Source organism: Primulina huaijiensis, chromosome 9 (genome assembly GCF_012295235.1).
Source record: "Primulina huaijiensis isolate GDHJ02 chromosome 9, ASM1229523v2, whole genome shotgun sequence".
NCBI classification, from domain to species: Eukaryota; Viridiplantae; Streptophyta; class Magnoliopsida; order Lamiales; family Gesneriaceae; genus Primulina; species Primulina huaijiensis.
The window spans coordinates 17,574,084-17,588,077 of record NC_133314.1 but is presented as its reverse complement, the minus strand read 5'-3'; the positions used below and the strand labels follow the sequence as shown (position 1 = coordinate 17,588,077).

Sequence of the window (13,994 nt, the reverse complement as noted above, 5' to 3'; positions counted from 1 at the left end):
TTTTTTACCTAGACAAATGTTTTGGCGTCAGACTAACTATAATGCTGAAAATTTTCTATCTATTATAACTAAAAATTTATAACTGGGAAATTTAGAAAGAATTTTCAAATTGATATGTGGATACATATATTTCAGTGGTATGATTTTAGCATTCATTTTATTAAAAAAAAAATTCAGATAAATTGATAGGAGAAGTAACTAATTCGTAAACATCAAGATGCCTTGCCTTCTTAAGAATTTGCCAATACAGTGTCGCTTTCCAATAGTTATTTACCCCTGAACACCGAAACAGCGCGTGCTCGGTCGAATCATTGGTAGAGCTACACAGTGGACAAGAGTCAATCACTGGAACGTGGTGAGCGAGCAGATTTCTTCTTGTTGGAATAATGTTTTGTAGAACTCGCTACCAAAAAATTCGGACTTTGGGGTTAGATAAAACTCCAAATGTAGCTCCACCACTATTTGGATTGAACCGACGAACAGTGGCTTGGAAATTCATAGAATCCAATCTCTAACCGAGTATTTCCCCTTGGAGTCACATGATAAATAACACAAAAAAATGTCTTTTCATTTTGTATTCCCTGAAAGGGGAATTGTTACAAAGTTCAATTGGCCTCACAAAAAATAGATACATATCATTAAAACATATATATCTTAGAAAAATTCAGAAGCCAAGTTTGATCCAAATGACGGGCGCAAAAAGAATGCCAACTTCCGAATCAGCGGCGATCTTCAGAACTGGCTGTATTTCATCACTATGCTGCGAGAAAAAAAATGTAAGGAGTATTCTTCTGAAATATATGTTTCTTTCTGTACATGTATCATTAGCCTTCCCCATAAATTGTGTTTTTGTTGTTTAAACTTTTCTGCTGTTGTGGTTGTTAAAAGGGTTGATCCAACACTCGTCCTCCTTGACTGCGTTATCCCACCGGTTCTTAAACATCTTCATTTCATTATAGGATCGTAGCCGAACCTGCACGAGTACGAGTAAATCAGCATATATTGTAGTAAGCTAGCTAGGCCTATATTGAACTTGAGACTACAACATACCGCTGATCTGTTGTCAATCTTGTATTTAACTGAAGTTGCCTGAAATTTGTAGAGGATGGATATATTTAATTCCGGGATCGTGAAGCATAGTGCAACAACACAATTTGAATCAAGAAATCATACCAGTGGCTCCAAATCTGACGAGTTCTTTGACTGTGATGATTCTGTGCTTGTCTGCATTTGAAAAACAACGATGCTAGTCGAGAAAAATAATATTTCATTGAAATACACATAAATAATGCACGAGGGAAATAGGGGCATAAATGAAAGAAATTTCTAAATTTTTGTTAATTTATTTATAGGTTTCGCATTCAAAATATGCTTATACTAAATCCAACCACGATCATTCTCACTTGTAGGAACGTGTTTGCATCAAACATTATACAAATCAGTTCATGAAATAAGAGATGTGATACCTTATTTTCATTTGAAAGGCCACCAAGTGTAGGGAGACCAAAATGAATTATATACTCCTCGTCGACCACACCAACTTTAACCGTACGATCACCCTGTAATTAAAGTGAATGACTTTTGTTTCGCGATGAGTGCCATTAATCAAACGAGAACTAAAATTCAGAAGAAAACTTGCCTGTGCACAATAACCAAGCTGCATATCGAGGCCCCAAGCGTGGATCAAGTCATTCTGTAAGGGGACATTAGTATTTGTTTTCAGAAGGGGAATCGTTACGTGATTGTGCCTCTCTCACTCATACATGCACTAGATACGCATGACAAAGTGGATGAGTGGTTATACAAGCATGTATCGAATTAGAAAACGCCCACACAAGATCATCTTATTTTAGCTTTACATTCATTTAAAATTTAATAATCACTTCCTATTCTTCATATCATATTGTTTCCATTTAATTTCTTTTATGTAGTAAGCATTATATGGTTTAATTTTGTTCACAAACTTCATCACTAACACAAATAATGCAAATATGCAACCTAAACAACAATTGCAAGAGCGCGAAGATTTATTTTACCTGAATCATATACCACACACAACGCCAAGCTGCTCTTGAAAACACGGGAGCCATCATTTCAACCCAACTGCACCACGTTTCGAATTTACGGAGTTGGAAGCTATGATAGTTTGCTATTACGCTTGTACCACAATAGTTACTCCAATCTCATGAAAATTTATACAAAAACATAATAGACGTAGATTCTTACCCAACACAGGGAGGGGTTGTACTGTTTCCATAACATCTTCCACCGCCTGTAAGCTTATAGTATCTCCTATTCACAGAATGGATGGAAGAGATTAGATAGGACATAAAAATCACTATTGTAAGCAAAATGCCCATTTTTTACATAAAATCTTGGATACAAAGAATCAAGAAAATTTCCAATTTTTCTAAGCCCAGGTGACATGAGAAACACTAAATACATGACTTTTTCTAACCTGTGCACCCTTGATCTACTTCTGCGGACTGTGATCTCATGATGAACCTCGGATTTACCAGAATCAAGAGCAGGTTGTGAAATTTCAAGTCCCTCTTCCTCGATAATTGATACATATCTAAAAAGTGAAATGTTACAAGAAAAAATTATTAAAAAATTTCACTACTAAGCAATACCAAAGTCGCACGTTTGTACCTTCCCGGATGAAAATATTCGACTCCTAGGTCTTCATCCCACAAAAAGATATATTCATATTCAGCAACAATATCAGGATGTAGAAACCGTTTGGCAAACCACCTATCCAATTGAAAAAGATTTTTGACACATAAATATGACAACTGGCATTTGAAAAAAATAATGTGTCACTTAGTTTCTTCGTTTCTTGTGAAACATCTTTAAGATACATACCATTTTGTTTGGTTTATGGCAGAGACATGAATGACTTTGTCACCCCATTCCTCATTCCAACTTTCGACAATTCCATCATAGTGAAAAAGCATCACGACAAAATCATTTGCCAAAAACTACGAAAAATTTGTGAACGTCAGATGATTTTCACTGTTCATAATCAAGAATGTAAAGGAAAGGCAAATAATACCTTGTTAACAATTTTGTTTACCAATGTTTTTTGCTTTATCCCAACTGCAACTGCCAACAAATTTCTTGAAACCGTTGTCTCACCCTGATTACAAAATACTGCATGTCATGAATAAAGTGTACAAAAACTAACAAACAAAAAATACCAGAAGGATAATCAATATTGTAACTCAATAGTTATTACTAATAGAGAAAAATGGAAATTTGTCACATGGGAACAAAAAAAATTATCCTCATTGTTATCAACCAACTTTAATAACACAGTCTCCATTTTCATCCAGAACTCTCTTTCCATTTCACAACGTAAGAAAGTTGATCAAATTACAGAGCATCAGCATCAACGTCTAATAGTGTTACTATTAATTTATACAGCCCAAAAATCGATCAGTATTACAATACAATAAGTAAAGCATTCATGCAAATCAGCCGGAAGGGAGTAGAACCATAGGTGTTTATTCATAAATAGTCATTAAACCAGTTGAATGATCCATTGATGTCAAGCACATAAATGTTCGGTTACATTGCTTGCAGGGGCGAGCCCCAGGAGTGGAAGAAGGAAAGCGAGTTCATGAATTTTGGGTGGCAAAACTTGTATTTTTTTTAGAAAAAAAAAATTAAATTAAATTGCAGGAAAGGATATGACCCTGATTGTTGGTATTCATACTCAACATAAGTCGATTATTCCTTCCTATAATTTTGGGTATTCCTACACCAAATATTCAAAATTCACAAAATGGCCAAGTATATTTATCCAGCTGCTCTGACTACGCTATACTACACGAGCCTAAAAAAATGATTTCTCGCCTTCCCTACCATTAGTTTATTGAAAACTCTAACTAAGCCAAGAAGTGAAATCCTTGAGAAATCATGCAATAACTATTCAAAATAAGCACAAAGATGATCAGAGATGCCATGCCACAAATGATTATCACAGGTTATCATACTATTTAATTTTTTTTAACATGGATTACATACTTTTTCCGATATGGGACATGTTAGGCAGCTCACTTCCAAGTTCGATGTTGCCGAAACAATTCCTTTTGGCAAAGCTTCAGTACCTACAGGCCTGCATTGTCTCTGAAATTTAAAAAAAAGAAAAGAAAAGAAAAAAGACCCTTAGTTCGAAGGAGAGGATGCTAGAAAAAGATGTATTTAGCAAAGATAATAGTATAAATGACAAACTTTGCATTTCTCCGGATGTGTATTCTCTCTTGCAACATTTTCTATCGAGTTCGGTTTTGATGATTCCTACGAATTCAGATTCGAGAATCATTCATTATAAGTTAATTTACAACGATACAATCTGTAAGTTATAGAGATATGTGATGAAATTTAAACCGGTAACGACGATTATGCTCATACAGGGAAATTAAATCCACCTTGCAGTTATCAGAGTCGATATATTTATGTGTCCTGCTCAGTCCATATCCAGGCGATAACTGCATTAATGGAACATATCATTAAAAGAATCCATTTTGTTTTGAACCTTCCAGTTGTCGTTGTAAAACCCATAATTACCAAAAAACAGATAACGCGAGATAAAAAATAAATAATGACAATTATCTTTTCCTATAATCTGGGCAGGCACCGGTAAACCGACATCATTTAAATCTACATGATCCAAAGAATTTTTCATGCATACTTAGAAATATATTTAATAACACCAAGAACATAAATTAATGTGTTGCTCTTTGATTGTTGAATAAGTAAATACCTCGAACATTTCAGTCCCCAGCCATGCACTTCCGATAAAGAAAACACTACAAATCAAAGAAGCAGACACGACGAGACTGCAGAGACATGATCTGCTTTTAGGATCTGATAATAGAGAAACCTGAAACAAGAAACCAAGTTTCTGATCAGCGAAAACGAAAACAAGTAATCCCACAACGTAGATTGAAAAGTTACACAACTCGTAGATAAAACCAGCTCAAGTTGAAAAACACTAGAATCAATGGTGAAAGAAGTAGGCGCATTACGCCTAAACCAAGTTTGAACATGGAAAGTCCACCAAGAACTTTTGAGACATTGATACCATATGAAAACATATGCCAACATTAGTACTTGAAAAACTCTACCAGGAACATCAAAACTCAACGAAACAAATAACAAAACCGAGAGCTGTTGCCACAGCCATGATTATCGACACCAGCAAATAGACTAACCATCATTCCATCGAATAAATTCAGGAAGCCGCCTAAAAGGGGAATAGCATACAAAAGTGCTAATTAAACATTTAAACTAAAGGCTAGTTGACTAATCCATATGATTACCAATATATGGCATTCATAAACAATCTTATTCTCCAAACTTTATGACGTTTAGTTTATGAAAGTCAAAAGAGCAAAACAAAGACTTGAAACCAATAACAAAACGCCCCAATTTTTTAATTATCACTGCTTCGTTTTCATCTGACTGGCTGCTGGGCCAGAGACGACTCAATTTGGGCAATTGACTTGTATATTTTAAAAACAGAATTCATTTTTATTTTTTTATTTTTTTTGCTTTCTCTTTAGCTTTTTATCCATTTTTCAATCCACCCCGCAAAATAAAGAGCACCCTTTACAATTTAAACATAAAAGATGGAACAAAAATATATGATTTTTCCAAAAGATTCAAGCTTTAGAACATGTAAAATATTTTCTCATCATCCCCGTTGCATTTCTATATCTCCCCTTATGATCAAGACACGACCAGGTCAACCAAATACGACAGACAATAAACGAAAGAAACGAAGTCAAAGAGGAAAAAAACACGCAGGAAAATCAAGCACACAAACAGTTCACACATGAAAGTACAGAGAAAGAGAGAGAAAGATATAATTACAGAATTGATCTTCATACTACATTAAAATCTCCAAAAACTGGAAGACAAGACTGGAAGAACAAAAAGAAACTGCCCTTTCCCCCTTCGCTTTTAAAACCTTCGGAATAATCACATGAAATTCGAACAGTCCTCCTCAAAAAGCAACGAATATAAAGAAAGCCCACGAAAAAAAAAAAAGGAACAAGCCACAAAAGCCTGAAGGCGCCTTTCTGAGTTTACTTCATGGAAGACGGGGGACCCCGCAGATAGAGATAGGCACGTGTATATATAGTTTGATACTGTCATAGGATTTCGCTCTTCTCATGAAGAGGTGCCAATAATTAATTACACGGTGGATTGCCCCGTCGTGCGAAGACGTGCGAGGTATACCTGGCTACTGGGTTTCCGCCACGTGTCCCTGTGGGACCCGTTAATGATTGGTATTATTTATATTAATTTTTTTATGAGTAGGTTTTTATGAGACGAACTTACGAATCTTTATCAGTAGACGAGTCAATCCTACCGACATTCACAATAAAAAATAATACTCTTAGCATAAAAATTAATACTTTTTCATTGATGACCCAAATAAGAGATCTGTCTCACAAAAACCGTCTCACACAAGTTTTTGTTTTTTTTATTGTGTGATCCTTGATAAATTTAATAAATTTCAGGTTTTGATTTTATCATTTAGGAGGAGAAAATTAAAAATTATGATTTTTTGGGGTAGAATTTATATCAATTGACCAATGAAAATAGAAATGTCAATTTTTTTTTTTAAAAAATATTATTGCATAGTATTAATTTTACATTGATAATAAAACTAAATTTAACTGTGTTATTACAATGATAAATTTCATTATAAAATTACCAAAATTAAATTAGTCGGACATTTGACGGTGGATTTTTTCATTAAATATATAATCATAGTTTTCGTGCCAACAAGTGGAATTGATTATTTCCCATGTACATATTCACACACAGACACACACACCATGTATAGGCTATATGAAATATTAATCTTGTATATTTATCCGACTAATATAGTTTGTACATTATTGTATTAGTACGGGAGTTTATCCAATATACACCGAAAAATCGAGGCAGTGGATTTATCATCACCAAAACAAAAAGTTATTAGTGGTTGGAGCATATATATTGTGTATGTATATACAATATATTATATGCATTATAAATTGGTAATATGATTTTTCAAATTTAAATTATATTATATTTTATTAATAACTCAAAGAGATGATATACGATATATGTTTTATTATTACTTCAATTTTGAATATAAAATTAGTTTCTTTTATCAAATAATTAAGAGAACAATTTTGAATCTTTGTTTATTTCGTATATTAAATAGTTATTATTATATGATGTAGTTAATATAAAATTATGATTATTTTTCTTTATTATTGATGGAAATTTTAGACCATAGAAAATGGGAAGATTTCGAAATTAAATATTTTATCAAATTATATTAAAAAATTGTTTATCTAGTTGAATTGAATTTATTAAATGATGTGATCTTGAAAAACTTGTATTAAATTAAATTAAATTAAATTAAATTAAATATATAAGATGCCAGAGATCACGAAAGTGACTTGGTCTTGAAATAACATGAATAAGGCAATTCAATTTCACACGTACTTGTATGATATTGTGTATCATTTCTTTAATCGGGGTCCAAAATTAATATCCTAACCAATCATTGTGTAATAAAATTTTCATCAATAATAATTATTAGAGTAGATGTTAAGAAAACTAATTTGTAGCTAATGTTTTATTGATTTTTATGTAATAAACAATTTTTATTTTGATAATATTTTATGTTTTAACAAATTATAACATTTATTTTATCTGTATACACATGCAAGCTGCATAGATAAAGACGTCGAATATGTTTGGTAAAATAAGGTTGTACATGTCACTCGATCATGAAACAAATTTAAAAGTTTTATATATTCTAAACTTGTTTCTAGTCGATTTAGAAGCTTAAAATAAGGATAAAAGTCGCTCGATATTAGCATATGTGATGTTAAACACCACGTTTTATTAGTAAGAACATGAAGATATCTAATCATTCAGATGAGTGATCATATGATGAGTCATTGAATAACCCTACGTCACACTTTCCAAATGGTTATCAACTATCGAGTCAATTAGTCAACGGTTATTGTTTTACATCATTAGCCCTCTGATCGGAGACAACATAGACCCTCTACATATTAGTGATGCACTTTGACTTGTTTGCTGTAATGCCTGAAGTAAATATTACAACTATAAAATAGTATTGATGGTATTTCTGTAAATAAGTTGAAAAATATTCAATTTATTTTGATGACATTTTCGTAAATAAGTTGAAAAATAATGAAGTAATTTTAAGGGCAAAATGGTAATTAGTGACATATTTTGCTCATATGAAGTCCAAATGATTTGAGATTTTGATATAACGTAGAAAACTCAAAGATATATAAGTTCCATGTTTTGAGTTTTGAAAAATTTGATCGTTTGACTGGTCCTAAGGGATATACCGGGTTAAAATATTAAATAGTATATATTATATTATATTTATAATATAATATAAAAAAAAAACAAACAAACAAAAAGATAAATTTGAAACTTTCTGTGAATGAATTCATTCACAGAAAGTTTCTTTCAACTGAGAGGCACGAAGGAAAAGTGAGAACGAAGTTTTGATTTTCTTTTCGATCTTGTGACTTATCGGTTTATCCAATCGACGAACCGACTTCAGTTCTAGGATCGTTGACACGAGGTCTTCGATTTGAGGTATAAATTTTATAGTTTTGGGGATGTTTAAAATTCGTCGATTTCTTGAATAAATCCGATAAATTGTTAAATCATACTGAAATTGAAGATTGTTGAATAGTGTATGATCTTAACGAAGTAGAGAAGATTATAGTGGTGTTATTTTGAATTATTCCCAATTTATTATAATTAGGGATTTTTAATCGTTGGATTGAGATTAGAGAGTTGTTTGTCAGTTGTTATTAATTCTGATTATATATTCGGAGTCTACGAAGTATAGGCTACACGTTGATATAAAGTTTTCGTAATTTGACGGATGTTGTAAAATAGCCTATTATTTGAAGTTAATTTATTTGGGTGTATTTGATGGTAGTATTGTGAATTAAATACACCAGAATATTAAATTGTTGAAAGATAAGAATTTATAATCGAGTTTTATATTTTGTTGAAGTAGTGTTATTGGGCTATTTGATTTTATATATTGAGATTGTTATGATTGTGTTGATACGGTGATAATGATCTGATAATTGTTGTTGAATTATTTAGATACATCACAAGCCTCGGGATCAAAGAAATAGTCAGATTTTATATATACTCGATTACCAGGTACGTGTTGACGTACGAGCATATGTTATTATTGTTTAGTATTGATAAATACTATTGCGTTGAACGATGATAAATCACTGGTATTGGGTGATTTGATATTATATCTGTTGTTGTTTATTATCGTTGATATTGTTGGCTGTCGTTTGTTGGGAGACGTCACGTTGATGTTGTTCGTTCGACGATATTGCTGTCGCCGGTGTTGGGGTGCGACGTATCGTCGATGTTATTCGTTCAACGATATTGCTGTCGCCGGTGTTGGGGTGCGACGTATCGTTGATGTTATTCGTTCGACGATATTGCTGTCGCCGGTGTTGGGGTGCGACGTATCGTCGATGTTGTTGTTGCAGTAGTATGAGAGTGATGACGTTGATATCTTGTTGGTTTGATTGTCCAGAGACAGCAAAGGGAGTATTTCTATTATCATTCCAGTTATATTTTATATTGTTGATAATATAACTGTTATGTATTACGATGATGATTGTTGTGTATGCTCACCTTTTGGGGGCTGTTTCTGTTGGACAGGTTACAGGACTATGCTGTGAGACATGATAGTGGTGAAGGGCTAGGTGTGTCTAGTCAAACAGTCCTGTAGTTTATAGTAGATAGAGACAGTATAGTTTATTGTCCTATTTGAGTTGTATGTGTGTATTTATTATACTGTTTCTGCTACACTGACGTAGATAGTGTGGTGATTGCACTATTTTATCGTATATGCATTATATTATTACGTCGTTGAAAGAAAATTTTTATGCATATGACGTCACATGTTGTATGATTACGTGGCGAGGTTTGGGGCGTCACATTTGCCGACTCTGTGAGGGTCAACAGGTAGCGAAATTGAGTGTAGTTTTGACATGCATATGAGTTTATGCTTTGTAGTTGGAGATTAATCGCTCGCCTACAAATGTGATTATTATGTGTGATTTGATGAGTTAATAGTGCAATGAATATCTTGCTAGAGTATGAATTGTGCTCAGGAGAAAATGTTTCTCTAGTTGCATACATGATATCATTATGATTACTCGAAGATGTATCATAAATTTTTTGAAGAAATTCCAAAATTTGTGACTTTCAAAAATTGAATAAGTGGAAAAGTTTATCTTCGAAATTTTGACTTTGTATCATAATAACGAGTTTTGTACTCTCATCACATCGGCAATGTCTTATCGTCGATCAAGATCATGATAAAACTACAATCGTTGATTATTTGATTAATTAAACTTGGAGTTTCGTAATCAAATTATGAGTAGTGGATTTCTAACAGGTCAAAAGGAGAATTTTATAAGGTTTTAGAATCTCACGGATAACTAAGGGCTTATTTAATCTTATCATATATATTCAAAAGTTGATAAGATAAACATGAGATATTTGAAAGATGTGAAATCCTAGTTGTAGAAGGATCTTTGTTCAATTGAGAGAGACATTAAATATATGTTATCAAAAACTGCTAACACACGAACATCTTATAAAATATATAATTGTCCACGTATTCCTTGACAATCAAACATAACTCTCTATATGTAATGGAATTGGGAATCTGCCCATGAACTTATATTCTATTCTCGCGAGTCAAATATAAGAATTTTAAATAATAATGATTCTAATCAATATCTTATAATTGTCGATATAATATGTGTATTTAATTCCACGATGTTTCGGGAGTAGCGAATAATTTAAAAATCAAAATGATAATTGTATTGATTAATTTTTTTTATATATATAATAATAATTGTATTGACTATTGGTTAAGAACCTGATCGAGGCTACATTATTCATTTAAAAATTTAAAAAACCAACTAGATAAATTTATATTTCTTTAAGCAGAAACACTTTCACACTAAGAGTAGTATATCGTATCGTACTGAAAATTGTATATCGTACACCGTATCGAAAATTACGGTATAAACAAATTAATACCGATATACCGAAATTTTCAGTATATCGAAATTTCGGTACATATAACTGACATATCGATTATACCGAAATTATAACTAGCTTATCGAAAATACGAAATAAAAATAATGATTGAACAAAGAAATTTGAAAAATGAAGTAAAAGTACATTATTCGAATAGTAGGTCTCTTGTAAGACGGTCTCACGAATCTTATCTGTGAGACGTGTCAACCCTACCGATATTCACAATAAAAGTAATATTTTTAGCATGAAAAATAATATTTTTTCATAGATGACCCAAATAAGATATCCGTCTCACAAAATACAACCCGTGAGACCGTATCATACAAGTTTTTGCCTTATTCGAAATGTTTTTTTAAAAAATAAAAAAGATACAAGATACAAAGACGTGTTTTTATAGGGAAAGAAGAAAGATCATTTCTTCAGATTTTATCAAAATGTAAAACACGCGATTTTGTGTACACAAATATGTATATATACATCAGTATTTGCATTAAAAAAATTGGAAAAATTTTGTATTAAATTTTCAAAATATTTATTGGATTCTAGTTTATCTTAACTTACTTGTCGAAAATTTCAACCAGTGAACTAAAAAAATTGAAATCGTTATATTATTTTCCTGTATAATTTTCATTTATGCTAATAGAGTATAATTATTTTAAGTTACTGACTGAAATGTTTATATTTAAAAATAATTTATAAGGTATTTGAAAGTAATATTAAAAGAATTAACTGTTGTATAGTTAAATTAAAATATTTCTAAATGAATTGAGATATTTTAAATCAAAATATATTTACTTTTCAATCGCATTAGTATTATTTGGTGTAGAAGATAACACCATAATTAATAATATATTTGTATTTCATTCCACATTTAGTTCAAATTCTACGAATAATATATATTATATTTTAATTTATATATATGATTAGATTGATGTGAAAGTTAGTTTGTGTGTATTTTTTTTTGACAGGAAAGCTCGCAATTTATTATTTGAGATCATCCATTACAAGCTTAACCAACCAAGAAGGAAACTCGCCGTTCATCCAAACAAAAGATGAATGCGATGAAAAAGCAAAATGAGCAATATTATGAGCTATTTTATTGGCCTCTTTACGAACATGCACAATCTCTGAAACAACGGGCTCCTTCAGTATGGGTATACTATATGCTGCACAAGCTCCAATGTAGTCATGGTTCTCTCGGTCGGTAGTGACAGTATGCACTGCTAAAAGAGAGTTTGTTTCCATATGCATATCTCTAAAATTCATTTCATAAAGAAGACTGACACCCTCCCTAATTGCCAATAGTTTACCATGTACCACAGAGATTGGTTGATTAATTTGCTTGCCAAATGCCATCAACAACCGACCTTGCTTGTCTCGGACAACTCCCCCTATGCTGAAGTGATTTAGTTCGGCGTTGACCGCTGCATCTATGTTAAGTTTTAAAGTGCTAGCAATCGGCGGTGCCCAAGAGTTCCCCTCATTCTTCATGCATACTTGTCCTGATTATCTTGTTTTACGGAAGTCGGCAAGGAAGTTTGAGCTCCATCCCACATCCATAATAATCGAGCCCCTTCTGTCACCGTGCAGAAATTTTTGTTTAACATTCCAGACAGCCTAAGCATGCGTCGCCAAGTTCTCAAATTCCTCTTTAGATAGTTGTTCTTTCATCCACAAACAAAGATCCATAATATAAGCCCACTGCCCATCTCTCAGCATATACGCAAAGGCAGTGTTCTTCCAGAGGTGTTTAATATAAGCACAGTAAAATAAAGAGTGGCATGTTGAATCATAAGAGAATTTGCATAAATCACAGGCTTCATTTACTAGTCTACCCAAATTCAGATTGATAGCGATGCAATCATGGGAGATATTCCACCAGAATAGTCGAATCTTCGGGGCAGCGAGAGTCCCCAGAGAAATGACCACCATTTTTCGTTAGAAGGCACCGATTGGTGCTCCGGCACTGACTATAGACCACGTTGCAACCGACATCCATCTTGCACTGAGTACTTACCTTTAGGATCAAAACACCAGAAAAGCGAATCTTGCATATCAGATCGAGGAAGTAGAACATTGAGAATTTCACCAGCTATATACGGATTAAAACTACCATAGATTAAGTTAGCATCCCAGGCACCAACTTTGATTAAGGCACTCATTGTTACGTCACGAACCCAAGGCACCAGCGGGTCCCAATTTTAGACTGTATACTCGGTACCCATTTATCTTCAAAAATATTAATTGAGTGCCCATCTTCAACTCTAAAAATTTGACCACTGGTCAAGAGGTCTTTACTCCGTAACAACGATCTCCGTATGTAAGATGGATTACTCCCCAGCCCTGCTTCCAACACTGACCCATATCGAAAGTATTTCCCCTTAAGAATTCGGCTAACCCGAGAGTCCGGAAATTGAATGAGACGCCACAACTGTTTGGCAAGAAGCGATGGGTTAAATACAACCAGTTTTCGGAAGCCTAGTTCGCCCCTCCTTTTAGATTGACAGAGAAAGTTCCAGGTTTTCCAATACGTTTTCCATTTGCCATTTTCCACCCCCACCAGAAGCTTGCACATTCGCTTTCAATCTCTTCACAATCAAGAGCATGTATTTTAAAACATGACATAGCAAAGGATGGAATTGCTTGCATCACTGATTTAATGAGAACCTCTTTACCACCCATAGAGAACCACCTGTTTCCTCATCCTTGGATTTGCTTCACCATTTTTTCTACCAGATATTTAAAATGGAGTCGTTTACTTCTCATGGACACCGCTGGAAGGCCCAAATACAAATCATGACACTGTACCACTGGAATAGTTAAAATTGTTTCCAATG

General features: G+C 33.1%; 1 protein-coding gene across 2 annotated transcripts; it reads right to left on the bottom strand.

The window, feature by feature from the left end:
• Positions 1–572: 572 nt before the first annotated feature.
• Positions 573–6,173, bottom strand: LOC140984095 (uncharacterized). 2 transcript variants are annotated; one of them, XM_073451277.1, is made up of 16 exons: positions 5,881–6,173; positions 4,769–4,888; positions 4,434–4,493; positions 4,237–4,302; positions 4,030–4,131; positions 3,056–3,139; positions 2,866–2,981; positions 2,653–2,754; positions 2,459–2,575; positions 2,227–2,292; positions 2,037–2,103; positions 1,640–1,693; positions 1,467–1,559; positions 1,174–1,224; positions 1,051–1,089; positions 573–973 (listed from the first exon to the last, which is right to left on the bottom strand). In XM_073451277.1, the coding sequence occupies exons 1-16, from the start codon at positions 5,893–5,895 to the stop codon at positions 857–859; spliced, it is 1,269 nt and encodes a 422-aa protein (XP_073307378.1). In that variant the 5' UTR covers positions 5,896–6,173; the 3' UTR covers positions 573–856. The 2 variants fall into 2 exon arrangements, with proteins under 2 accessions (XP_073307378.1, XP_073307379.1); XM_073451278.1 differs by lacking the exon at positions 5,881–6,173 and adding an exon at positions 5,328–5,827.
• Positions 6,174–13,994: the final 7,821 nt, after the last annotated feature.